The 22789-nt window shown below is 58.9% G+C and overlaps 13 protein-coding genes across 13 annotated transcripts; 8 read left to right on the top strand and 5 right to left on the bottom strand.

Moving 5' to 3' along the window:
- Window positions 1-892: 892 nt before the first annotated feature.
- A1Q1_07416 (uncharacterized protein) lies at window positions 893-2362 on the top strand (the record flags this gene model as incomplete). The annotated part of the gene is made up of 1 exon (XM_014327652.1): window positions 893-2362. The coding sequence occupies one exon, from the start codon at window positions 893-895 to the stop codon at window positions 2360-2362; it is 1470 nt and encodes a 489-aa protein (XP_014183127.1).
- Window positions 2363-2471: 109 nt separating this feature from the next.
- Window positions 2472-3448, bottom strand: A1Q1_07415 (uncharacterized protein; the record flags this gene model as incomplete). Its single annotated transcript, XM_014327651.1, has 3 exons — window positions 2472-2891; window positions 2935-2963; window positions 3016-3448. The coding sequence occupies 3 exons, from the start codon at window positions 3446-3448 to the stop codon at window positions 2472-2474; spliced, it is 882 nt and encodes a 293-aa protein (XP_014183126.1).
- A 452-nt stretch (window positions 3449-3900) lies between these two features.
- A1Q1_07414 (AAA family ATPase, putative) lies at window positions 3901-6256 on the bottom strand (the record flags this gene model as incomplete). Its single annotated transcript, XM_014327650.1, has 6 exons — window positions 3901-4092; window positions 4138-4810; window positions 4866-5097; window positions 5269-5364; window positions 5437-5677; window positions 5750-6256. The coding sequence occupies 6 exons, from the start codon at window positions 6254-6256 to the stop codon at window positions 3901-3903; spliced, it is 1941 nt and encodes a 646-aa protein (XP_014183125.1).
- A 704-nt stretch (window positions 6257-6960) lies between these two features.
- On the top strand, window positions 6961-7923 carry A1Q1_07413 (uncharacterized protein; the record flags this gene model as incomplete). The annotated part of the gene is made up of 2 exons (XM_014327649.1): window positions 6961-7040; window positions 7203-7923. 2 exons carry the CDS (start codon window positions 6961-6963, stop codon window positions 7921-7923), a joined length of 801 nt encoding a protein of 266 aa, XP_014183124.1.
- Window positions 7924-7996: 73 nt separating this feature from the next.
- On the bottom strand, window positions 7997-9751 carry A1Q1_07412 (Icc family phosphohydrolase; the record flags this gene model as incomplete). The annotated part of the gene is made up of 1 exon (XM_014327648.1): window positions 7997-9751. One exon carries the CDS (start codon window positions 9749-9751, stop codon window positions 7997-7999), a length of 1755 nt encoding a protein of 584 aa, XP_014183123.1.
- A 521-nt stretch (window positions 9752-10272) lies between these two features.
- Window positions 10273-11318, top strand: A1Q1_07411 (uncharacterized protein; the record flags this gene model as incomplete). The annotated part of the gene is made up of 3 exons (XM_014327647.1): window positions 10273-10331; window positions 10407-10701; window positions 10764-11318. The coding sequence occupies 3 exons, from the start codon at window positions 10273-10275 to the stop codon at window positions 11316-11318; spliced, it is 909 nt and encodes a 302-aa protein (XP_014183122.1).
- Window positions 11319-12961: 1643 nt separating this feature from the next.
- Window positions 12962-14687, top strand: A1Q1_07410 (uncharacterized protein; the record flags this gene model as incomplete). Its single annotated transcript, XM_014327646.1, has 4 exons — window positions 12962-13339; window positions 13464-13958; window positions 14070-14152; window positions 14195-14687. The coding sequence occupies 4 exons, from the start codon at window positions 12962-12964 to the stop codon at window positions 14685-14687; spliced, it is 1449 nt and encodes a 482-aa protein (XP_014183121.1).
- Window positions 14688-15123: 436 nt separating this feature from the next.
- A1Q1_07409 (N6-adenine-specific DNA methyltransferase 2) lies at window positions 15124-15471 on the bottom strand (the record flags this gene model as incomplete). The annotated part of the gene is made up of 1 exon (XM_014327645.1): window positions 15124-15471. The coding sequence occupies one exon, from the start codon at window positions 15469-15471 to the stop codon at window positions 15124-15126; it is 348 nt and encodes a 115-aa protein (XP_014183120.1).
- A 1200-nt stretch (window positions 15472-16671) lies between these two features.
- A1Q1_07408 (uncharacterized protein) lies at window positions 16672-18054 on the top strand (the record flags this gene model as incomplete). The annotated part of the gene is made up of 1 exon (XM_014327644.1): window positions 16672-18054. The coding sequence occupies one exon, from the start codon at window positions 16672-16674 to the stop codon at window positions 18052-18054; it is 1383 nt and encodes a 460-aa protein (XP_014183119.1).
- Window positions 18055-18165: 111 nt separating this feature from the next.
- A1Q1_07407 (uncharacterized protein) lies at window positions 18166-18435 on the bottom strand (the record flags this gene model as incomplete). Its single annotated transcript, XM_014327643.1, has 1 exon — window positions 18166-18435. The coding sequence occupies one exon, from the start codon at window positions 18433-18435 to the stop codon at window positions 18166-18168; it is 270 nt and encodes an 89-aa protein (XP_014183118.1).
- An 851-nt stretch (window positions 18436-19286) lies between these two features.
- On the top strand, window positions 19287-20186 carry A1Q1_07406 (uncharacterized protein; the record flags this gene model as incomplete). Its single annotated transcript, XM_014327642.1, has 1 exon — window positions 19287-20186. One exon carries the CDS (start codon window positions 19287-19289, stop codon window positions 20184-20186), a length of 900 nt encoding a protein of 299 aa, XP_014183117.1.
- Window positions 20187-20640: 454 nt separating this feature from the next.
- On the top strand, window positions 20641-21531 carry A1Q1_07405 (uncharacterized protein; the record flags this gene model as incomplete). Its single annotated transcript, XM_014327641.1, has 1 exon — window positions 20641-21531. One exon carries the CDS (start codon window positions 20641-20643, stop codon window positions 21529-21531), a length of 891 nt encoding a protein of 296 aa, XP_014183116.1.
- Window positions 21532-21707: 176 nt separating this feature from the next.
- A1Q1_07404 (uncharacterized protein) lies at window positions 21708-22643 on the top strand (the record flags this gene model as incomplete). The annotated part of the gene is made up of 1 exon (XM_014327640.1): window positions 21708-22643. One exon carries the CDS (start codon window positions 21708-21710, stop codon window positions 22641-22643), a length of 936 nt encoding a protein of 311 aa, XP_014183115.1.
- Between the last annotated feature and the right edge of the window lie 146 nt (window positions 22644-22789).

The following is a 22789-nucleotide window of genomic DNA, read 5'->3' as shown; positions in this document are numbered from 1 at the left end:
GGCGAGTTATCAGATAAAAGACCAAGCCGGCCGAATGAGGCACCGAGCTTGTTGATTGGTCACTTGGGCGCCGAAACCGGCACTCGTCCATCCGCAGTGTCAGCTTCGACTCGGCAGGAAAAGTGCGTGTATGCACATAGGAGGAGAAGGGAGAGTGCGTAGGATCCCGACATGACTGAGTAGCCTCGGCTTGATGACTGTTCGCCGGGCCGGGCGGTAAGAGCTTATTCGCTGATGTGATGGCCATCCGAAATCGGGATGCCGACAATGATATCTCAGCATCAAGACCTGGTGCATGGCCTATGCGGCCTCTTTGAGATGGTCAACGAGCATCGATACGATGACTAGGTCCCGTCGGCCGGCGGGAACCATCCCATGGCCGAGAATAGACCGGACTGTTTTGCTCGGCCTGCGAACCTGGATGGCTATGTCCATGCTGCCCTTGAACTGGTTGTGTCTTCGTCCTCGACCATCGGCACTCGCTTCATCAAGATTAGCACCAACGTGCCGGCGCTCACAACAAGGGCTCACGATGACTTACAACTGACATCACTCATGGTGGACTCACGTGCTTAAGCCCCAGGCGGACCCAGATCGGCGTGCACGGACGCAACCTCGCGACACCAACGCACGATGAGCATGTTCGATCAACACATTCCCCTTCTTCTCTTCTCCCGCAGCCGGCACTGCACAATCGGAGATGGTGTGTCCGGTCCAGGCTCAGACGCCGGGGGCGAGATGGGGCATCACCATGCCCGTGCGGTCGAGTCATCCCTCTTCCTCATCGCTCACCTGACAACTCACTTTCTCTCGCTGAACTACACAATCCGGCGGCACGCCAGCGACAACGCCCTCATCGCTTTCGCTAAATCCAGCTAGAGAGCAAGACAGCATGAGCGCCGCTTCAGCCCCACTTCCCACGTCTTTGCCGCCGTACGCGCCGCAGCTGATGAAGAACCATCCCCCATGGCCGCAAACGCACTACACCGTCCTCGGCCTACCTCCAGACTGCGCGCAAAACGACATCCGGCAGCGATACTTTGACCTCTCGCGCAAGCACCACCCCGACATGGGTGGGAGTGTCGGTTCCTTTATCCCTCTACGCAGTGAGTGCTCTGCGGGCCGACAGCTCGACGGTTCTTTGCGCCAGCTGACGAACACAGACGCATACAGCGTTCTCGGCGATCCGGCTCAGAGGAAGGACTACGACACGTATCTCCGCCACCTCGCCGCCACCGTCGCTTTCGCCCCATTCACTTCGCCCTTGCCCTTCACTGACCTTCCTCAGCACGTCTCAATCTACTCCTCGCACCCATCAAGTGAGTACTCTCGAGGCACGTCTGCCGACTGGAGAGACGAGCCATGGGCCTCAGCTTCTCCGTCTGGTAGCGCTGGCGTGGGAAGCCGGCGTACGCACCGCAGTACACGATCGCCGGCTCGATCCCCGGACCGCACGCCGCACGAATCAAGACACTACGTGAAGGCGCACAGCACAATGCCCCAGCCACTGCAGCAGCGCTCGGGACCAGACTACCGATACCTGTTCGAGGAGGAAGCAGGGCGCATCCGCCGCTGGGTCGAGAAGGTCGTTGATGCGAACGACAGACGGGCAAGGCGATACGAGGGCTGCAGGCGGTTCCGGCGTCATCAGCGGGAGGCGCGGGAGGTGCCGAGAATCACGCTGGTTCCTCATGATGAGCGGAGTGAGTGGAATGATCGCAGCGGGCCGAGTAACGGCCGAGGAGACTGGGAGACGAGCATGACCTACGCCGAGCCCGAGGAGAGGAGGCCGGGCAAGGCATCGACGTACGCGACTGCGCGGAGTAGGACACTCCAGTCCGAGCCCGAGCCGACCTGGACTGAACTGCTCTCGTTTGCATCGCACGATACCGTCTCCTCCAGCTCGTCGTCCGATTCGACGTCACTGCCGTCTCACTCCAGCCAGTCGACATACCGGGCCCCACACAGTGCCCTTCGAGACGAGGCAAGCGTCACACCGTCAATGTCGCCGACGCAGCCACCTCGTCGCAAGCCGCGGCGCACACCCTTCCCCAGTCCGGCCCCTGGAACGCCAAGCGGAGCCTCAAGCACCCTCTCGGCAGTCCGGGAGACGCTTCGTCAGCACGCGGCACAGCATGGGGAGACGCCTATTACGCGCATGCTCGTGGCAGAGCTGGACAAGCTCGAGGCGCGGCAGGTGAATGCGGCATATCCCTACACTAGGCCTGGATTCGGGTATGCGGAGCACTACGCTGGTCAGGTTGGGCAGAGGCGCGCAGGACGGCTCAAGATTCTCCTCCTCGTCCTCAGGACGCTGGTCTGGGACAGCGTCCGGCGCTGGTTCCGCGTCGAGCGGGACTGATTGTAGATTTTCGTACATTGCTACTGTATTCATATGACTAGCTTTTACTCTACGTGAGGGTTTCCGTTGAGAGAGGTCGTCTCGCGGCTCGCTGCGCTCGCCAGGCGGCCTACTTCTTCAGACCCCACTTCTTCTCAACGCCGCCAGCGTTGAGACACCATCCCCTAAAGTCCCAAGCGTCGGGGGCGATGGCGCGGCTCTCCTTGATCTCGGGCTTGACGAGGTCCTCTACGAACACGTACGAGTTGAGGTGCATCTCGGGGTTGGGGTCGGCGGCCTCCTTGCTCTTGAACCACTGCTCGGTGACGTGCATCGGCACAAACTTGCGCCCAGTGACCTCGGACAGCACCTCGGTCACGCCCTTGACCGACAGCTTGTCGGTGACGCACGGGATCGTCTGGCCGTCGTACTTGTCCCAGTCGGAGAGCGCGGCGCGCACCCACAGGCCGAGCTGCTCGATGGGCACCTGCGGAATCTCGGCCGAGTCGGGCATGGGGCACTCGATCGTGATCGAGCCGTCGGCGTTCTCCTTGGTCGGGTAGCCGAGCACGTTGCTCATGTAGTACACGCACGAGACGTAGGCGGTCGACAGGCCAATCTTCTTGATGTGGCCCTCGACTGGATGTCAGCTACTTCCAGGCCGTGCAACTCACTGATAACCTTGGACTCGGAGTGGGCGACCTTCTGTCCGTTGATTTCAAAGTGGCCGAGCGTCGAGTACACGAGGCGCTTGCCGCCGATACGCTGCATGGCGTCGGCGACGGCGATGGCCTGCGTCGTCTCGCGCTTCGTGCACTCGTCGGCATTGTCCCCGCCCTTCCCGTCAGGCTTGTACCACTGCCACCAGTTCGTGTTGAGGAACACGGCGTCGACCTGCTTCAGCGCGTCCTCATACGACTTGGGGTCATCGAGGTCGCCCTGCAGGACGTTGACGCCCTGCGAGGCGAGCTGCTTGGCGTGCGCACTGTCCGTGTGGCGGGTCAGGCCGTAGACCTTGAACTTGTCCGGCTGCTCGAGGAGGTACTTGCAGACCGAGCCGCCCTGCGCGCCCGTCGCGCCGAAAACGAGAGTCTTGAGAGGTGCCATGATGTGTTAGGAGGAGGTGTGTGAATGGCAGCTGCCAAGTATGCTCCCTATATACCGGAAGATAGGACTCGCATCCCGCGCGTCATTCGAGAATGACCTTCTGGACTCAATAGCGTGTCAAGACCTCGGTCAGTGGGCTCGTCGCTCGGCGTCAATAGCCTCGGATGTTGAGCATCCAACCCCAGACCCGCATTCGGAAGGGCTTCGCATTCCGCAGACATGACTCCGCACCAATCCGCACGGCACAAGTCCTCGACTACGCCGAATGTCTGGGAACATCCCTTGAAGACGTTCCTGACGTCATATTCCCTCGATCCTGTAAACCCTGTTCCCCACCACACGACAAAGAGTACCTGTCGGAACATGGATCATCCAAGTGCCTTGTCGGCGATCGGCCTCTTTCACGTCAGCATACCGGGGCGATCACAGCGTGAGCTAATGCATATGACTCGCTACTCGGTCTGGCAGTCGGTCAAGCGCAGAACTTGGCGCAGATGCTCCATCTGCAGGCTGCCACCGGCCGCCACCGCGAGTGCCTGCGCCGTGCGCACAACCTGCTTGATGACGCGCCCGTTGATGTTGGCAGCGGCGAGCTCGTCGAGATCGAACTCGGCTTCGGGCTTCTCGAGCTCGGAACGGCAGCGCTTGACGAACTGAGGTTAGTTGTGACACCTTCACTGATAACTTACTCCTGCCCAGATCTGGCGGCGCGACGCGGGCGGCAAGTCCTCGAAGGGCAGGATCAGCGAAAAGCGCGATGCGAACGCCTCGTCCATGTCGTGCATGCGGTTGGTCGTGATGATGAGCACGCCGTTGTAGTACTCGAGCAGGCGGAGGAACGTACCGACGACGGTGTTGCGCTCGAGGTCTGTCGATGAGCGACGCTGCAGGAAAATGTCCGCCTCGTCGATCAGGAGCACGGCCTTCCACGCCGTCGCGAGGCGCAGCACGTTCTGCAGATTGCGCTCGAGCGCATGGGTGCCGAGCTCGCCCGCTGAAACCATGTACAGTGGCGTCTTGAGATGCTCCGCGACTGCCTCGGCAGTCAGGGTCTTGCCCGTGCCGGGGCGCCCATGGAACGCCATGATGACGCCTTCACCCTTGCCCGGCACAATGTCCTTGACGAGCCCAGCACCCAGTGTGCCAGTGTGCACATCGCAGAGCGACTGGACGATGTTGCGGTACGTGTCCGAGATGACGAGATGCTTGAATGCCATGTCATTCCACTCGATGTCCTGCAGGCGTGTAATGACGAACTGACCCCAGATCTTGTGCTTCAAGTGAAAGCCCTTGATCGAAGGAGGCAGCAGGTGCAGGTACTTGTCGTTGAGGGTGACCTTGGGGGCCGAGCGGCGCTGCTCGCTATCGTTGATCTCATCGCTGATGTCAGCGTTCCACGTACTTTGACGCAACGTACCCGTAGTTGTCCTCGTAGGGATAGTCCTGCCTGTGGGTTCCGACGTCGACAATGACACGTCCCGAGCCGGGGCGCGCATGGTAGCGACCAGTGCTGGGGTTCATCACGTACATCGAGCCGGTGTAACTGGCGTGCACGATGCTGGCGTACTTGCTCGCGTAGACCCTACCGCGGTCGGCCAAAGCTACCTTCCCCTCCGGAGTCAGAGGGGAGACTTCGAGATCGGAGATGACTGCGACGTCCTGCGGTCAGCTCTACAATCGCCCGAGGAACTTACATCAAACTCTCGCATTATACGGCTGTCGTCATACTTCTCAAACTTGAGGCCGGTCCAGCGCCACGCGCGCAACTTGAAGATCATGTAACGGCTCCGGTTATCCTTATGGTAGGACACCTTACTAACGCGGTAAGCGGTAGGCAAGCCGGTCATCTTGTCTGTCGTGGACACTTCCAGGCCCGGGGTGAAGATCCACCACAGCAGACGGAACACGATGCGACCCTGGGGAAGGGCAGCCAGTTGTTTGGAACTGGTGTTTAGCTGAGGTGTGCGATTGGCGAGCTCACTATTCACCCGCCTTGTCGTCGAGGTACTTGACAAGCACGCCGAGCGCAGTCTGCAAACCAGTGGGTTCAGCCGATTCGTCACTAGAGTCACTTTCAGCGTCGATCTTATCGTCACTGTCACTGTCGTCTTCGCAGTCGTCATCTTCAGTCATGTCGGCAGAGGTCTCAGTGGCGGGAGCTTCCTCCTTATTATCGCCGGGAGCTGCGGGGCTCGGATCCTTCTCAAGCCCTTCCCACGCCCTGCGGATCTCGTCGCGGTCGTGGATCAATTCGTGCAGATCGATCTTTCCGTCAGCTGGGCAGCAAAGGATTCAACTCACTCCAGGAGGGTAGTCGTACAGCTTCAAGCACGAGGGGTAGCGCTGCTTGAGCCACTCGCGAAGTCCGGCGTGCTTGATCTCGAGGAAGGTGTCGATCTCGAGGAACTTTTCGAGCAGGTCGCCATCGGCGGCGCGGTGGTGTGCGACGAGCACGCGCCATGTGCCATTGACCTTGGGCGCAGGGGGACGGACGTACTTCACCCAGCGGCGCCCAAGAGGAACCTCGTAGACCTCCTTGATGCGAGGCTTGGGAGCCTTAGCACCGGGGTCCTTGGCGATGGCGTCGGATGCCTCGTTGGGAGGGGTAGGGAGGACCTTGTTGTTGCCACTCGCTTCTTCGACGCGAGGCTTCTTGCTGGGGCTGTCTTGAGCTACTTGAGTGTCTTCCAATCCGTGCTTGGTGACGGTCTTGTTGTCGCCGTCGATTGCAGGCGAGGTGATGCCAGGCTTGACGTCAACTGAGGTTCCAGCCGCGGCCGTTGCGACCTCTTCCTTCGGGTCTGACATGGTGGATGTGGACTGGAATGAGCAACGATGAGACGTCAAGACGAGTGTTTGTGTATGGAGGGCTCCTCAGTGTGAGTCGCGGATGAGTCAACCTGCGTCGACTCGCATGAGCACATGGGGCGCAGGGCGCAAGTTAGCACGATCTCACAACCGTCTCACCTGCACACCGCAGTCGCCCGCTGCTACGCCTCAGGGAGCTGCCCCAGTGGCAGATGTCAGCGATGCACATGAGAATGTAGTATTGTTACTGGCTTGCTCCCTCCTCAGCCTTGGCTAGCTGAGGGTCATCCGCATACCGACCCCAATTGCACCATGCAGCCTTCGTTGCACTCTGCTTTAAACGTCGGTGGTGGCGGCACGAAGCGGAGGTGGAGGTGGGACTCCATGGGACTCCGCGTCGAACCCTGGTCCACTCAACGCGTGCTCTGCAATCGGTAGAAGGCAGTGGCGGCTACACTGGCCCTGGTAGCTGAGAGAGGACAAACATGGGCAGAGTGTAGAGCTTGCACAGAAATAAGTGTGGATTTTGGGCGTCGGCTAACACGTAGCTGAGAGGGTGAGTAGACTAGTGGGGCAGGGGCGAGCCTGAGCATCACTCACGACCTCGCGCAGTAGGGGGCGCGCCCTTCAACGACGCACTCTTTCTTACAGGTGCACAATGTCATCACACTCAGACGTGTACACTTCACCACATCACTTACACCATGGCCATTGGCTCCACGATTCCAAACTTCTTCCGTCGATTTGGTCGGTCGCGCAAAGCCCCACCGACACCACCGCCGCCGTACGTACTCTGCGCGTTGCGAACAGAGCAATCTTAGCCCCTCGATCAGGCAAGCATGCTCGATGGTATCGAAACGCTGGTTCTTCTGAGCTCATTGCCCTCACTATGTCCAGCTTCAGGCAGCCTTGAATCCCAATGATCGAAGTCGAAAGCTAACATCAGTCCCCCGCCACCAGAGCCGGTCACCATCGCCGACCGCCTCCTCAAGCTGTTCATCAAGCACGGCGAAACCATTGAAGAGGAACAGCGCCAGCGCCGTGCCGAGGCTTTGCTCCAACTACGCCAACAACGCACACACTCAGACGCCTTCTTTGCTTCCCTCGATAACCTGATCGCAAAGGTTGGCGACGGCGTTTCGGACCCCGATCTCGCTGCTGCTATCTACGACTTCAGGGAGACAGCCGAGGTGTTGTTCACAGCGGCCGAGGAGGAAGTGCACGAAGCGCACCACCAGATCAGCCAGGCGAAGGGCACAGGCGACGCCGTGATCATGATGCTCGTGGCGGAGAAGACGGGCGTGTCATCCGAGGAGCTCATTAAGTGTCTGGGCGACGCTGTCAAGGCGGACGACAGCTACGGCGCATGCCAGAGGTATATGTACCTTTCGCGCGAGCTGATGAAGGAGCGTGATTCCCACAGAGAAGACTCAAGGACGTGGGCGCAGCAGAAGAGGCTGCTCAAGACTGAGATGCGGAGATACAGGGCTGAGGCAACCGTGTTGAGTGAGATGATCGACGGGGACATGTCTCATGTTGTCGCTGCAGTCCTCGACGTGAAAAGGCTGCAGGAACAGGCAGAGACGGTTGACTCCGCGGAGCTGAGGTGTGCCCTCACCGCCCTTGTTGACAGCGCCGCTCGTGTGAAAGAGCAAAGGAAGTTGTAGAGAGTGCATGTGCCATAACAAGTGATGTCAGGCGCTGTGCTTGTGAATGAATGCAATGGATCTATCGTGTCTATCAAGCCCACAACAGTCTGAAGCACAAGACAAGCATGGTGGCGACCAGGCCCGTACTCGGCGCCGTACGGCTCGCCGCCGAGTGCACGGCATTCACAGTCAACCTCCCCTGAGCCGGGAACGCGACGTCTCTCGTGTTCACCACCGTCGCCGTCGTGCTTAAGTTCCAGAACCGGAGCGCCTTGAAACGCACTCGGTCCGCATACACCTCTACGCGAATCGCCGTCGGGGCCTTCTCCCCCTTCCACACGCCCTGCCACTCCTTGTCACCCAGGTCGTACCAGTTGATCGTTGCGCCAGTGTTGAATGTGGGCGTCGTGCTGTTCCACCCGACGAGTGGGCGGTGGTCGACGTTTTGGTCCGCGGCCTCGATGGCCCAGTGCGAGTGGCTCGTGACGAGGACCGCGTGCGGGTTTGCGGCGAGCAGATGACGGAATCGCAGCTCGTCGGTACCAAAGTTGCGAGACTCGAACGGCGTCCACGTGCCGGAGACACTGAAGGGCAGCGGGTGGTGCGAGAACAGCAGCACGGTGCGGGATCTGGCACGCCAGTACTCTAGCCTTCTCGCTAGGAAGCCGAACTGCTCGTCCGATAGAACGACGTACTGCGGCTCAGAGGAGGGATCTTGCCACCACCGCTCCGAGGCTAGCCAGAGCAGCGGCACGCCAGAGGCAGTGACGTGCTCGCCCCATAGACCCGCGCCGCCAATGGTGCCAACACCGTTAGCGCCCGCCTCCTGCGCCGCATTGTGCCGCGCTCCCATGCCAGTGTAAGCGAGGAAACGACGCTTCTTCGTCTCCTCGTCCGCCTTGCCGAACATTTCGTGATTGCCGGCGGTGCTGATCACGTGGTTGTAAGACTTGGCAGGCTTGAGAGCCTTGGAGAACGACGACCAGCTGTCTTCCCCGTCCCATCCGACGAGGTCGCCATTGATGACGAGCGTTGTCGCACGCGGTCCAATCTGTGCTAGGCCGGGGAGGAGGCTGTCGTGCATCCACTTGTTGCAGGGAATGTTTTGGATATCGCTGATGATGTCGATCGTCTCCAGGATCGGGCCGGTCGAGTTGCCCAGTGGGCGCACAACAGCAACATCGTCGATCAGCCAGTACGATCCTTCCTTCAGCTCGAACGCGAAGCTTGCCGGACCCGAAGGTGTGAATGGGATCCGCACCTGTCCGCTCTCGGTCGCATTCATGCGATGCACGGTCGTGCTGTTATCGAAGGTGACGGAGACCGCGGCGTCTGATCCTGAGAAGTGCGACGAAAAGCGCAGCTCGTAGTCTCGCCCTAACGGGAGGTTGACCGGAGGTGATGTCAGCCTGCCCGGGCCCTGGGCGTGGGCGACGACGCCGCTCGCTCGAGAGAAGCGTTGCTTGCCCTCTGTTCCGTTGTGCTCGACGATGCCATCGAGTGTGTCAAAGTCCCAGCCGCTGCTAGTCCAACCGGTGGCAGCGCTCTCGAACATCTCAATCCATACGGGGTCCTCGGGCAGCTTCTGAGGTGTCGCAGCGGGGAAGACGGTCATGTTGACACTGTACGTGGAGTCGCCCAGATTGATGTCGACTTGCTGCACCGTCGTCGCGTTGACGAGGGAGGTCGGAATATGCACAGTCGTCGTTCCATCGCTGTTCTTCGAGGACGTTGCGTTGATGTGGTTGCCGGCGTATGTGATGTTCGCCAGCGGGATGTCACCTACGAGGGTGAGGTCTGCAACCTGGCCCGCCCAGGCGGCGGGCTTGGGCCCCGTCAGCTGCATGGGTTAGTGATGGAAGGCATCGTGAACAAAGCCGTTCGTTTATAAGAGTTGGTGGGGTGCTGAGTGACGGCTTGTAGGAGAGCCGGTGTTCGGGAACAGGGTCGCACATGAAAAGCCCAGCCCAGCCTGGATCCTCGATCCCTCATCTCCCCAGATCTCCCTGCCCAGCCGCGGTCCCGCCAACCCCACTCCCCCACTAAACGCCTTCAACTTGACCTGCATCCCCGGCCCCATCTTCGTGAACGGATACCGCAACTGAGAATGGCGTCGTTGCGTAGTCGATGGGGTGCCGTAAATAGCCTGACAATGCAGAAGCGAGTGATGGTGAGGAGCGGAAATAACCTGCCCCGCGTGCTCTAGCACCTCTTTCGGGTGCGACGAGGCGGTGCGGTGGAGGTCCCACACGTGACCTACTGCGATCGGCGTGGATCGATCATCGTAACCGGTATTTGTTTGTGCATCGCATCGCATCTTGCCACCGCAGCACACATCGCATCCAGACACGCATCCCCATCGCGACCATGGCAGAAGAACAGAACGGTGAACGCGTACGCAAGCGCGACATCGCCGCCAAGTACATGTGAGTAGGCCTGGCAATCTGAGCCCGACTGGCGCGCCTTCCTTTTGCATTCCGATCCGCTCAGCTGCTGCGCAGCTCTTGGGACAAGCTGACATCCAGGAAGCAGGGACTTGACTACTCGGAGAAGCAGCTGAAGAAGGCTGTCGGACTCGGAGCGACGCCCAACGTGGTGCCGCTGGCGCAGCCGATCACAAATGGCGAGCCGCGCGAGCTCCGTGTTGGATGGCACCCCGTCGGCGGGTTCGCGGGCAAGTGGTTTGCAAAGGAGACGGGCCTCGGACGCCTCATCACTGAGAAGATCAACTCATATCCCGATCCGACCCAGCACTGGGCCGTGCTCGTCGGAGACTACGCCCATCAGTTGTGGATGGTGAGTCGTAACGCACGGCTCGCTAGGCATGCAGCGGCAAAGCTCCTCGCCACGTGATGTAGCTGACAACCAAGGACGAGAACTTCGATGTCATCTACACGAACGCAAAGGTGATCCCGGAAGAGTGGACGACGTACCCCGTTGGGTCGACGCGCTTCAACGACGATGCGATCCGGCGCACGGGCGAGCACGTGATTGCGCAGCTGCGCGAGACAAGACCAGCGTACAACCTGATCACGAACAACTGCCAAACGTACGCCCTGCTTCTGCTCGATGCGATCAAGGCGGAGGGCGAGGCCAAGTTTCCGACGACGCAGAACGTGTACGAGCGCCTGACGGGTCCGGGCAAGGTGCTCGACCTGTTCCTTCCGCCTACCGATGTGCCGCATGGCGCCGAGCCGCAGGGCCAGGAGACTGTCACCAACGCGCAGAGTGTCATGACGGACCACACGCACCAGGTCGACGCGAACGCAAAGGCGGCCGAGGACTCGGATACGGACCGGTCTCGCGGCAACAGTCCCGGCTCGCGAAGCATGGGCGAGGTGGTTGACCAGGCCCGAGACGCCAAGAAGAAGGACGGCATCTTCAAGCGCATCTTCCGCAAGAAGAGCCCGTAGCGCGGGCGGTCGCTACCGGGCCGCTTGCCCGACAACGCGTTCGAGCTGTAGCTTGCGCGGTCGCCGGCTGCGAGCGACCAGCCAAACCGCCAGCTCCTTGCGCGATTCTTGAAAAGCACACGTGCTTGGACGCCTACCAACCGCGGGACAGTGTAAAATATAGACTAACGACTTCTTTAATGCCATTTCTTTGGGTCTTGTTTACTTCTTGTTGGCCGCTTGGTCGGCCGGTGAACAACATCCCGCTGGTCGGAGTGGGTCCAATCGTCTAGGGCACGCCTCCGAAAGCTTGGCCATGCCGCTCCGCTTGCCCAATGGCCTCTCAACGTCACTCCGGTCCGTGCCTCTTGTCGCTGGTGGCTGCGGTGGCGGCTGCGGCTGGGGCGGGTGCGTCGCCGACGACGCCAAACCCGAAGAAGCAGCGGGGTTCATTCCTTCTGGCGCCTCCTCCAGCCTCTGAATGTAATCACGTGGACACCTCCCCACGGCCTTATGGGTTTCGAGTCCGGAATCCATTCGTTATTGCTCTGGATTAGCCCTGTGTGTGCCTGGTGGCGAGCGCCGACGCCGCTGTTTGTTTACGGTGTCTCGCGTGTCTCGCGGCCGCCGAAGCCAGCGATGCCGGCGTGAGCCTTCTTCTGCCGATGCAACTGTCGGCACAGCCGGACTCCAAATAGCTGGGGAGGGCAGTGGAGGAACGAGAACACGGATTTGCCCGAGATATGCAGATCTCAATTCAACCCCAGACTCGTTCGCATTCACAAGCCCACCTGCATTTGGATATCCCACTTCCGCCGGAGACGTGGACGCGTCCAGACAACAGGCGAAGGCACGATCAGGCGGATCCGTACGTAGCCGTGCAATCAGCGCGGTTCTGCCGTGCCGACCCCTCCGCCGAGACTGGGCGGTGGGGCGGTATGTGGGCCGTGAGCCGCGATAAGAAACACCAACCGGCTACAGAGAGTGCTTCTCCGAGGAATCACCGGCTACAGCATAGCATTGGAAGCAGCCAAGATTCATCGGGCCAGTCCGAGTACATGGCGCTTCAAGACACGATAGAAGGAGCGAGGAGGAAGCAATGACGCACCTAGGCTGGGACAACACCCCGGTCAAGTCCGGTTCGGCTGAACCCAGATTGCCCACTTTCCCAGCTCATCACACCGGATAGACGCCGATACGACACATCCCACCCAGATGCGGTGGTGCGCCATGCACGCCCGCACGCCCAGCACGCCCACTGGAGTTCGGAGCAGACTTTCCAGGCGACAGGCGCGACGAATGCATCACCTGATCGTCCCCCGCTCAGGAGACATTCAGGGAGCGGCCACCCCCGCATCACGTACCCTTGGGCCCCACACCTGATCCCTATGCGGGCCAGGGGACACCGAGAGCCAAGATTGCGGCAGCGTCTCGAGGGAGCCAGTCACAGCTCGAGGTGGGAATACTGCGCAGGGCTGCGCTGAGGGCTGGAACAATGGGACGCATGCAGCGGGTGGGGCACCGGGACTGGATCTGGTCTGGCGAGCTGGGCAAGAGTCGCGCGTCATGAGGTGCCTCCCGCGCGCCAGAGATGGAGCATAAAGACCATCTGGAGCACGCAGCAGGAGCTTCTTCCCCACCCCTCGGCCAAGAAATCAAGAGCAATGGGCCCAACAACCGCAGACACACCTCCCAGAGGCGAGCTGGACCGGCTCGACTCGATCGAGAAGAAGGAGTCGATCTCGCACAACGAGTACGCCTCCTCCGACCCCTCGGGCCTCGAGGGACAGGACGGCAAGGTCGACATTGACCATGGAATCGACCCTGTCCTCCTCAAGCGCATCATTCGCAAGGTCGACTGGCGCCTCGTCCCCACCCTCGCGGCCATGTACTGCGTGTCCCTCATCGACCGCACGAACCTGTCCTACGCCCGCCAGGCCAACAACATGTGGATGGACACCGAGCTCGGCACCAAGTACGGCAACCGCTACTCCATCATTACCGCTGTGTTCTTCATCCCTTACATCATCCTGGAGATCCCGGTGAGTAGGCGAGCTTGAAGTTGAGGGGTGAGAGAGGGGCGGAGAGGGGCGGGGAGGGGGGTGGAGGTTGGATGTGGCGGCGGAGCCGGGGTGCAGTGCGGAAAGAACACATCGCTGACCCTAGTCTCAATTCGGCCTCCGTCGCTTCGGCGCCCGTATCTGGCTCGGCGGTGCCGTCGTCATCTGGGGCATCATCGAGCTGTGCATGGGCTTCGTAACCACGTGGTCGCAGCTCGCCGGTCTCCGCGCCGCCCTCGGAGCCTTCGAGGCCGCCCTCTTCCCCGGTGCGACCTACCTCCTGGCCTGCTGGTACCCCCGCCGACAGATGGCCTCGCGCACAGCCTTCTTCTACATCTCCTCCGCCTTTGTGGCGTCCTGTACCACGCCCCTCGGCTACGCCTACGGCCTCCTCCACCGCAAGGGCAATCTCTCGGGCTGGGCTTGGATGTTCGTCTTCTCTGGCATCTTGACCATTATCGTAGGCCTTATCGGCTTCATTTTCTTAACGGATGTGCCGAATAAGGCCAAGTTCCTCACCGAGGAGGAACGGGCGATCGTCAACCTCCGAATCGAGCGCGATCGAGCCGACTCAGTCGACGACCCCATTACCTGGGCCAAAGTAGGCCGTTATCTCGCCGATTGGAAGCTTTGGGGCTATGGTATAGCGTTCTGCGCTAATAACCTGCTTACGTATTCTTGAGTATTTTACGTAATCACAAAGAGCTAATAGAGCAGGCAAGCATACTTCCTCCCGGTCATCCTCAAGTCAATGGGCTTCGATTACGTGGGTCAAATGCTCCTCGGAACCCCTACGTGAGTGTTCTTGTCTTCTGGGGAGTCTTCCTGACCCTCTAGATATGCTTGGGCCATCATCCCGTCGATTGTATGCGCCCGTATCGCCGATAATTACCGGGGAATGCGTGCCCCAATGGTCATGTTCAACACCGCGTGTGCCATTGCCGGCACTGCCATGTTCTCCAAGCTCTCCATGGATCAGAAGGCCGCACGCTACGCAGGCGTGTTCCTGGCCGTGGGTGGGGCCAACGCAAACGTCGGTCTCATCATCTCCTGGTCTCAGACGAGCTTGAGGCAGCAGAGCAAGCGTGCCGTGTCCTCGGCGCTGATCATCCTCTGGGGCGGCATTGGCGGCATCCTCGCAGCCGTCACCATGCTCCAGAAGGAGGCGGCTATTGGATACCCGACCGGCATCAACTTCTGTCTCGGCATGAACGCCTGCGTGTTCGTCGGAGCCGGCTTGCTCAGCCTGTACTACCGCATCCGCAACCGGCAGGCGGACCAGGGCAAGGTCGTCCTTGAGAACGACGAGAACTTCCGTTACCAGCCTTAGACAGCTGTTGGAGGGTTGTGAAGGGGGTCATAAGTATTCAGAAGTCACGTAGCAAGGTAGAAATAGGGTCAATCATGCATCAGAAGTTACGAATAATCGAGAGAGCGTCAGTCACACTGCTCTTGCCGAGTTCGTGATGTTGAATGCTGTCGTTGCAATTTGCCACCTCCACCCACCTCCACCACCTCCACCACCTCCACCACCTCCACCACCTCCACCACCTCCACCTGTCACGACACGTGAATTAGCTTCCGTGACGTGTAACATGTTAGCCCCGTTTGTACCTTAGCTCATGCATTCTCTCCTTCGGTCACATATTCACACCACCACCTCCACTGGCACGTGATCTGATTACAGCCTCCATCCCTACCGCCGTAGCAAGCTGTATGCATATGGTATGCGCATCTAAGATCTATGAAGGTCCAGGCCAGGAGCACTATGCAGCCTCAACGCCTCCGGCGCCAGCAAAGGCGGTGCCGTCGTTGTCGCCGTTTTCGGGATCCGGGTCGGCTTCGTACAGCCCCGCTCCCTCGTAGTTGACATACGCCCTGAACGTGGTCGCCAGTCCACACGCGTGCCCAGGGCGGAACCTCACCATGTGCGCTCCGAGGACGTCCTGCACAGTGTCCCTGATCTTCCAGCCGGTGCAGGCGATGATCCTTGTGTCGGGCGTGCTGAGGGCGCGCGCGGTGGTTGCAGTCTTGGAGAAGCAGTCACTGTTGATGTACGGCGGGTCAAGCAGGACGACAGCGGCTTTAACCTCCTTGATCTGAGCGCGCGACATGCTCCCAACGTTGTGCGGGCGGGCGTAATCATAAGCCCGGAACTCCGAGAAGACGGCGAAGCGAGAGTCATACTCGAGGAGGAGGAGGGGGTTCGGCACGCCCATTTTCTGCTGTCAGGTCCATCCCTCTCAAGCTGACATACCTTGAGTGTCAGGAAGACGCTGGGGCTTGAGATGAGTATAATGGGCTTAGACGCCGTTGATGTTGAGTGCGTGGTCTTGGCTCGATCGAGCTTGCGCTCAAGACGGACGAGGTAATGGAACAATACGAGTTCCACGCCGGGAGAGCGGACAGTAGAACGTTTCCTCACATGTCTGGTGAGGAGCGAGCTGGAAGGATGGAAATTTGCCGAGATTGCGGAAAGTGACCGCGCTCCGTTGAGGAAACTAGCCGTGGGTGACCATGACCCTGAGCAAAGCCTGTTGTCAACACTCCGCGCGAAGAATGCGCAGGGTGACTGTTGGGAAGGCGAACCGGCACCCATGGAACGACATAGCTGGGCCCCGTTGGAAGTAAGGACATTGAGCTCAGACGTCGCAGCTCAGAGGGCCGCCAGTGATACGCAGGAGCCGTAGTTGCGCTTTTGTCGTCCGGCTGTCAGTCTTCCGCGAAGATCAAAAGACTCAGCTTACTCTAGTGAAGGCATCGAAGATGGAGTGTCTCCTATCTATCAATGTCTCTACAAGGGGTCTTTCGTCTGAGGGTGCCCGCAGTTTTGCTCCCGGGCCGGTCCAGTCAACCATTAAACATCGAAGACACGTGATCCTCGTGCGCCGCAAGCCTAGGATCTGTCTAGGCAGCTGCACCATGCCCGTTGGGGTTGCGAGCCTGCGTACATGCCTGGATGCTGAACCCAACGTCAGCGGCTTTCAGAGAGGCGAAACGTACCCGGTAACTGGCCCCCAAGCCTGCAGTCGACCGCATCTGCTACGCGTTCGACAGATCGGGCGGCAAGATTGTTCACAAAGTCATGGTTCTCGACCAGGTCCTTCTCGATTCCGCAACACCGACGTCTGATACGGAGCGTTAGGCAATGTCGTGTCCTTCCTCAGTGGCTGCGAACGATGACCCATCGGCCGTATTTGCCACTAACGAACAGGCAGCCGCGGTAGATGAGATGGCCTAGCTGCGTTGCTCGTCAAAACATTACGGACCGTCATCATCATCACTCTTTGTTGCTACCCTATCCACCACATACCATGCCGTCAATCGACTGGCTATCGTTCCCGCACATTCTCGACGAGATATTCGACCAGGCCGATTCGTCAGCCCTCGCCTGTCTACGGACAGTCTGCCGCCACTTCAAGGCTGAAGCCGAGCGCCGTCTCTATCGCCACGTCACCGTGGCCGCTACGTACCCTGGCATTCCCGAAGTGCAGTTCATTTCATCAAACGATCTCAACATCCCAGGACTACATGGCCTCCTAGATCTCACTCCAGGCTTGCGAGCAGTGACGCTACAGCGCCTCGAACAGCACACTCGCATTCTCGACATCTGCCGCCACCCATTTGACACCGATCATGCGCCGGCCGATCTCACTCAGTGTCTTTGGTGGATGAAGACCCTGAAGCTCGATTTGGTCCGAGTTGCAAGTCCACGCAGTTTATGGGTGCCTTACCTCGAATGGGGTGCGTCGTACTGGGGACACCGCTCTTACGCAGACTTTGCCACGTATCCGGTGCACTTAGACACCCGCATTGTTCCGCCCCCGCCTGCCCAGAAAGCAGTGTTCTTCATCGACTTAACTCCCCCATATCCACCACTTGGGACAGGCGGGGTGTCGAGGATACAGCCCTTGCCATTCAACGCCGTTCGTTACAAGGCTTGTCCGGAGTCCGGGCCGAGACTCCTGCTGCCGCCAGACGAGGTTCCGTACCGCCAGCGCTACTTTCGTTATGACTTTGCCATACATGGTGACATCTTCAAGTGCGGCAACGATGGTTCGTGCATGAGAAACCACGACGGCTCGCGTGCGACCACGCTGGTCCTCAACCTCCGGTACGAGCCGAACCACCCGCTTCTTCCAGCAGCTAGATGGTTTGTGAAGAGTGGCCGTTCCTCAGAGCCCATCACGCAGCGCATTGGCCCCAGGCACCTCGTCATCATCTTCAGTCCCACGCCTTATCCGGATGCGGACGAAGCCTTCAGCTGGGCGCGGCAGGCCCCACTCATCGAAATTAACTGGGAGAGTGCACTCCGCTTGTGGCGCAATGGTCACCGCGACGCGGACTACGGCATGCTTATGCACCTTTGGGAGCTCGCATGGCCCGTGTTCGAAGAGTACCAGTTCGACGGAGGCGGCGAGGTCACCTTTGTTGGGCTTGAGGACTTCCGTAATGTCGACCTCGGTTTGCCCACGCACATAGACGATTGGCCAGCGCGAAAGGCAGAACTGGAGCTGCGCTATCTGGAACTGAACACAGTTAGGAGGGAGCGCTGTTCTCTTATGCCTCTGCCCGACAGCTACGCTCCAAACTTCCTCATGCGCGATGAGTACCGCGCCATAGTCGGCGAGGAGGTCTGGGAGATGGAGACGTCCGAGCCCCTGGGTGCATGGAGCGAGCCGCCTCACCATCAGTGATAAATCGCCGGTGTACCTCAGGTGCTCAGCGCATGCATGAGTGGCGAAGTCCTGACAAGATACGCTGCAGTATTGTACGGCACGCGAACTCCACCGGGTCACTGACTGCATTTACCAGCCACGATGGCGCCTCTTCGCTGCCGCTTTCGTCTTCGCCTGCTTCCGATACTTCTCCTTCAAGTACGCGACCGTTGCGATAGTCTTGGTGGCGTACGGGCGAGGGTTGGGAAGATTGGCGGTGGCCTTCCTGTTCGCGCGAGGGGTCAAGGCTGCAGTCTCTGCTGAGGACTCATTGCTATCCGACATACCCTGCGGCGGCTCATTGTCCTGGGGCCCCATGACCATCTTGTTTGGGGGCTGGAGCTCCCCTGCGTTGCCCATTGTCGCTCTACGCTCGCCGTGTGAGGTCGGAAGTTAAGGTTTATGGCCCGCACCAAGGTGCGGGACTGCAGAAAAAGCTGGGCGTTCGTTTGGGGAATATGTATGAGGCTGGTCGGCAGCCGTGACCGGCATTCGTGCCTCTCGCGCATGCGTCAGACGAGACAATGGACACAGACGTACGGCGATGACCACATGTGCTGACCTGTTGATGCACAATCGCTGACGATTGTGCTGAGGCATTGTTTGATGACCTGGATACCACCGTTGACGGCCACGATTAATACGCGCGGTTGTCCATCACAGCATTTCAACACATGCGCAAGTCTTGGTATCCCTTTCGCTCTTGCCGACTCGACCGTCATGGTGATCCTCGACCATCGATACTACCGCAGCATGGATGACTTTATCTTGGAGATGGCGCCCACAGCCTCACCGCGCGTCATGGCCCAGACGTGCCGTTTCTACCATATCCTCCACTTGCAAGTGCACGTCACTACAATGCGTGGAGTGAGGTTCTTCCTACCTCCCAGAGTGTATCAGGAGTTTAGTTAGCTCAAACTCAGCAGTCAGTGAAGCACGGATGCAAACGAACGCTTCCGCAGCCTGCAGAAGCGGCCGTCCAAACGGTGGACAGTACCGCCGGATGAGGCGGTCCTCGTCATCCAGCTGGCGGCACACACGGAGCCAGTGTAGCTGAGAAAACGAGGGCGGAACGTGTGTGATGGACAAGCCGGGGCGAGGGCCCCGTCCGCAACCCGCAAGAACCGCGGTATATTAGCGGCAACGCATCTCCCCGTGCTGTCTTTCAACGGCGGTCTTTCAATTCACCACTATCACAAAACCCTACCAACATGACCGCCATCGACCATCAATACTTTCCGCATATCATTGACGTGATCTTCGACACCGCTCCACCCGCCTCGCTTGCTGTCATGGCACGGGCCTGCCGCGAGTGGCGCGACTGCGTCCTCAGCAGATTTCACCATGTCCAGGACGTGCGGATCGAACAAGTCGACGGAGCCATTCAAACTGTCTTCTATATCCCCACCAAGTCAAACGAGGGCGTCTACTACAATCATGTGGGTCTCACCCCGAACTGCCTGGGACTCCTCGCCGGCTGCAAGATCCTGGACATCACTGAGGATCCATCCCGCCGCACCATCCGGGAGCTCCCCAACCTCGACACAGTTCGCTACCACTTCGACTGGCAGGCTTATACCGCGATTTCCGCCCGCCAAATTGTCTGCGCGGGCCACATCTACCCCATTATGGAGTTTGACCCCACGGTTAAGCGCCTGGTTATCCACAGTGGTGGTTCAAGCGACTACTTCTACTCCAACACATACCCCGACTTGTGCGGCTTGACGTCCTTGGAGGAGCTGGTCCTTCTTTTCGAGGATGTCCTCTCGTGCTTGGAGGACTTCGACTACACTGAGGATGAACTGGCTGAATACAGCGACGAGGATCTCTCCCCGGATCTCGACTGTCCTCTGTGGCTGCTGAGCACTGTCGAGGATGTTATCCACGCAGGTCTGGAGCAAGGAGCCAAAGTCTTGTTGGTGGGAACGGAGCTGTGGAACACCTACGCCTTCGGAGCCCTGAAGAGGGGTTTGATGCGCACGTACGACATTGAATTGACCTCTGCCGACGATGGTGTTACCCTGATGACTGTTGATGGGTACCGAGAGCTCGTCGGCGAAAAGGAATGGGAGATTGAGACCAATTTCGGCAGCGTTGTATTCAGCCCGTAGCTACCGTTGACATGATGAGCAAACCAGTGTATCAGGAGCTTTGATATCAGTACCCCAGGTTATTACATGCACACTATGGCGTTTCAGTTATAGCAACAAGTCTCAACTTAGACAGGGTCCCAGATAAGTTACGGTAAGGTGTTTCTCCAGCCTAACGCCAAAATTACGAAAACCGCCACATTCGCCCGCTACGTGGGTCAGCATGCATGCGTTCATAGAGGAGGTTGATGACCTTCCCGCCGGTGCAGAGTAAAAGGCTTGCTGCACACAATGCGTGTCAGCTTGACTCCGGTGTGCTCCCGATAAAGAGAGTGCGAAAAACGGATCAACGGACAGGTGTCGATGCAATGGGTGTCGGCAAATACACCCCCTCCTGTTTCCTCCTATACCTCACGTAGACTGCTCTCCCCTAGCGCTGCTTCTTCAATCTACTTTACCCCGTGAGTGGCCATTCATGATTACCATCAATCACTCCTACTACCCGCATGTGGTGGACCTGATCCTCGACCATGCCCCTCCCGCCTCACTCCTCGCGATGGCGAAGACTTGTCGCAACTGGACACGGTGCTCCCTCAACCGATTCTATCACGTCAAGAACCCGCGCGTCATCAAGGCACACATTGTTCGCCACGTTAGCATCGACAACCCCCTGCTTGGAAGGATATCGCTAAGCAAGGGGGAGCTTGTGCTTCTGAAGGGCTGCAAGGTGCTTGACATCACGAGCCGGGAGAGGCGTTGGCGGCCGTGGTATCTCCCTAACCTCGAAACAGTGCGGTACCACGAGGGCTTGGCTGAGTTACCACGCACGCATGCGCGCCAGGCTGTGTTTCAAAACCATCTGCCTCCGTTCAGCCGGTTCCTGTACAAGATCAAGCAGACCAAACAGATCGTCATCTACATCAGCAAGGAGTGCGGGAGACTTTACTGGCATAAGCGAGCACTTGCGCACTTCCCGTCTGCTGAGCAGCTCGTCTTCATCTTCGACGACGACAATGACAACAGCAAGTTGGCACCCTCGGAAGGTACTTCCTCACCTGCCAACCGCTTGGACATGGATTACGACTTCCTGGAGACTGTCAAGCACGTCGTTGTCGCTGCGGTCCAGAAGAAGATAAGAGTCATGCTCGTGGGAACAGAGCGCTGGAATGTGGAGACGTTCAACGTTCTGAAGCTTGGCGTGGAGAGGGTGTACAAGCATTCCGATGACAACCTGGATTTCTACCGTCGCATTAGCTTGTCGACTCTAGGCGTGTACCGCGAGTTTGTTGGAGAGGAGCAGTGGGCGGTGATGACGGACTGGAAGGGTACTCTCTCGCCTAAGCGTTTGAAGCACCTGAAGAAGTAGGAGGGCATGCATAGAGCTAGCTGGGACATATGGTTGTTGGGTCGAAACAATGCTTCCGTGGCTGACGATCGGACACGCGAGCAGGGGCGCAACGACTCAGCCAACCTGATGTTGATTCGTCCTCCACTCCTCTGCTCAACCTTCCTTCTCATTCGACTTTTGCTCTGTCCAACCTCATGGTCTGCATCGACCACGCTTACTTCCCCCATATTGTGGACGCCATCTTCGACGCAATCGGTGATCCCGCAACTCTGGCGGCCATGGCTCAGAGTTGCCGAGAGTGGCGACGTCGCTGCCTTTCACTTTTCTACGCCATCCGCGGATACTACATTCTGGAGGACGACCCCGTTCCCACTGTTGTTGTGTGGGATCAGTTCGACCGAGTTCTCTACTTCGAAGGCAGGTCTCAGATTGTTCTCCTTTCTGAATGTCACATGCTCGACTTCCGCTCCGATTCGCAAATCAACCCCGAACCAGCATGGTTTCTTTTCAAGGTCGGGGTCAAGCGCTACGTCCGGCACGTCAGCATTGACGTTGAGTACGAAGCTCCTCAAGTCCCTGTCCAACACATCGCATGTCAGAACGACGTGCCCGCTTTCGACTTTTGGAATCCAGCAGTAAAGCTGTTGACCATCCACTGTGCAAAGCCGGAGGCAAAGCTTCGCTGCTGGGACCGTTGGGGAGGCTGCCACGAGGAGGCTGAGCTGACTGGGCTAACCAGTCTTGAGCGAGTTGTCGTCATCTTCGAGCACACATTTGAGGATCTTGTTGAGTACGAGCACGAAAGCGACTACGCCGTCTCCCCAAACTCGAGCAGCTACACCTTGAATCCCTATGAAAGCGACGCATACAACCACCTCCGACATGTCCGAAACCTTATCGCAGCGGCTCGACAGCAAGGAGCCGAGCTCTTCCTTGTCGGTACCGAGAGCTTTTCCTCAGATGCCGTGGCTGATCTCCGACTTGAAGATGGATACTCTCTGCAGAGCTACCAGAGCGCATTGGATTCGGACAGGTCGATTCATCTTGTCACCCTCGAATCGTACCGTAGAGGCATCGGAGAGAAGGAGTGGGCTCTTCAAACCAACTGGCGTGACCCCCTTTTTCCTTGAGTAAAGGCATGCATAGTAGTCACGTTGCAAAACAATGCACTCAGGGGAAAAGCTGGGCGCGCATGGGCGCAACACGGGCGGTGTTTTATCCGATTAGTCACGCTGAGTCAACCACACGTCGCACCCATCTCCATTCAACTCTCCTC

This window comes from Trichosporon asahii, assembly GCF_000293215.1.
Source record: "Trichosporon asahii var. asahii CBS 2479 unplaced genomic scaffold scaffold00009, whole genome shotgun sequence".
NCBI classification, from domain to species: Eukaryota; Fungi; Basidiomycota; class Tremellomycetes; order Trichosporonales; family Trichosporonaceae; genus Trichosporon; species Trichosporon asahii.
This window is presented reverse-complemented; position numbering and strand designations above follow the sequence as displayed.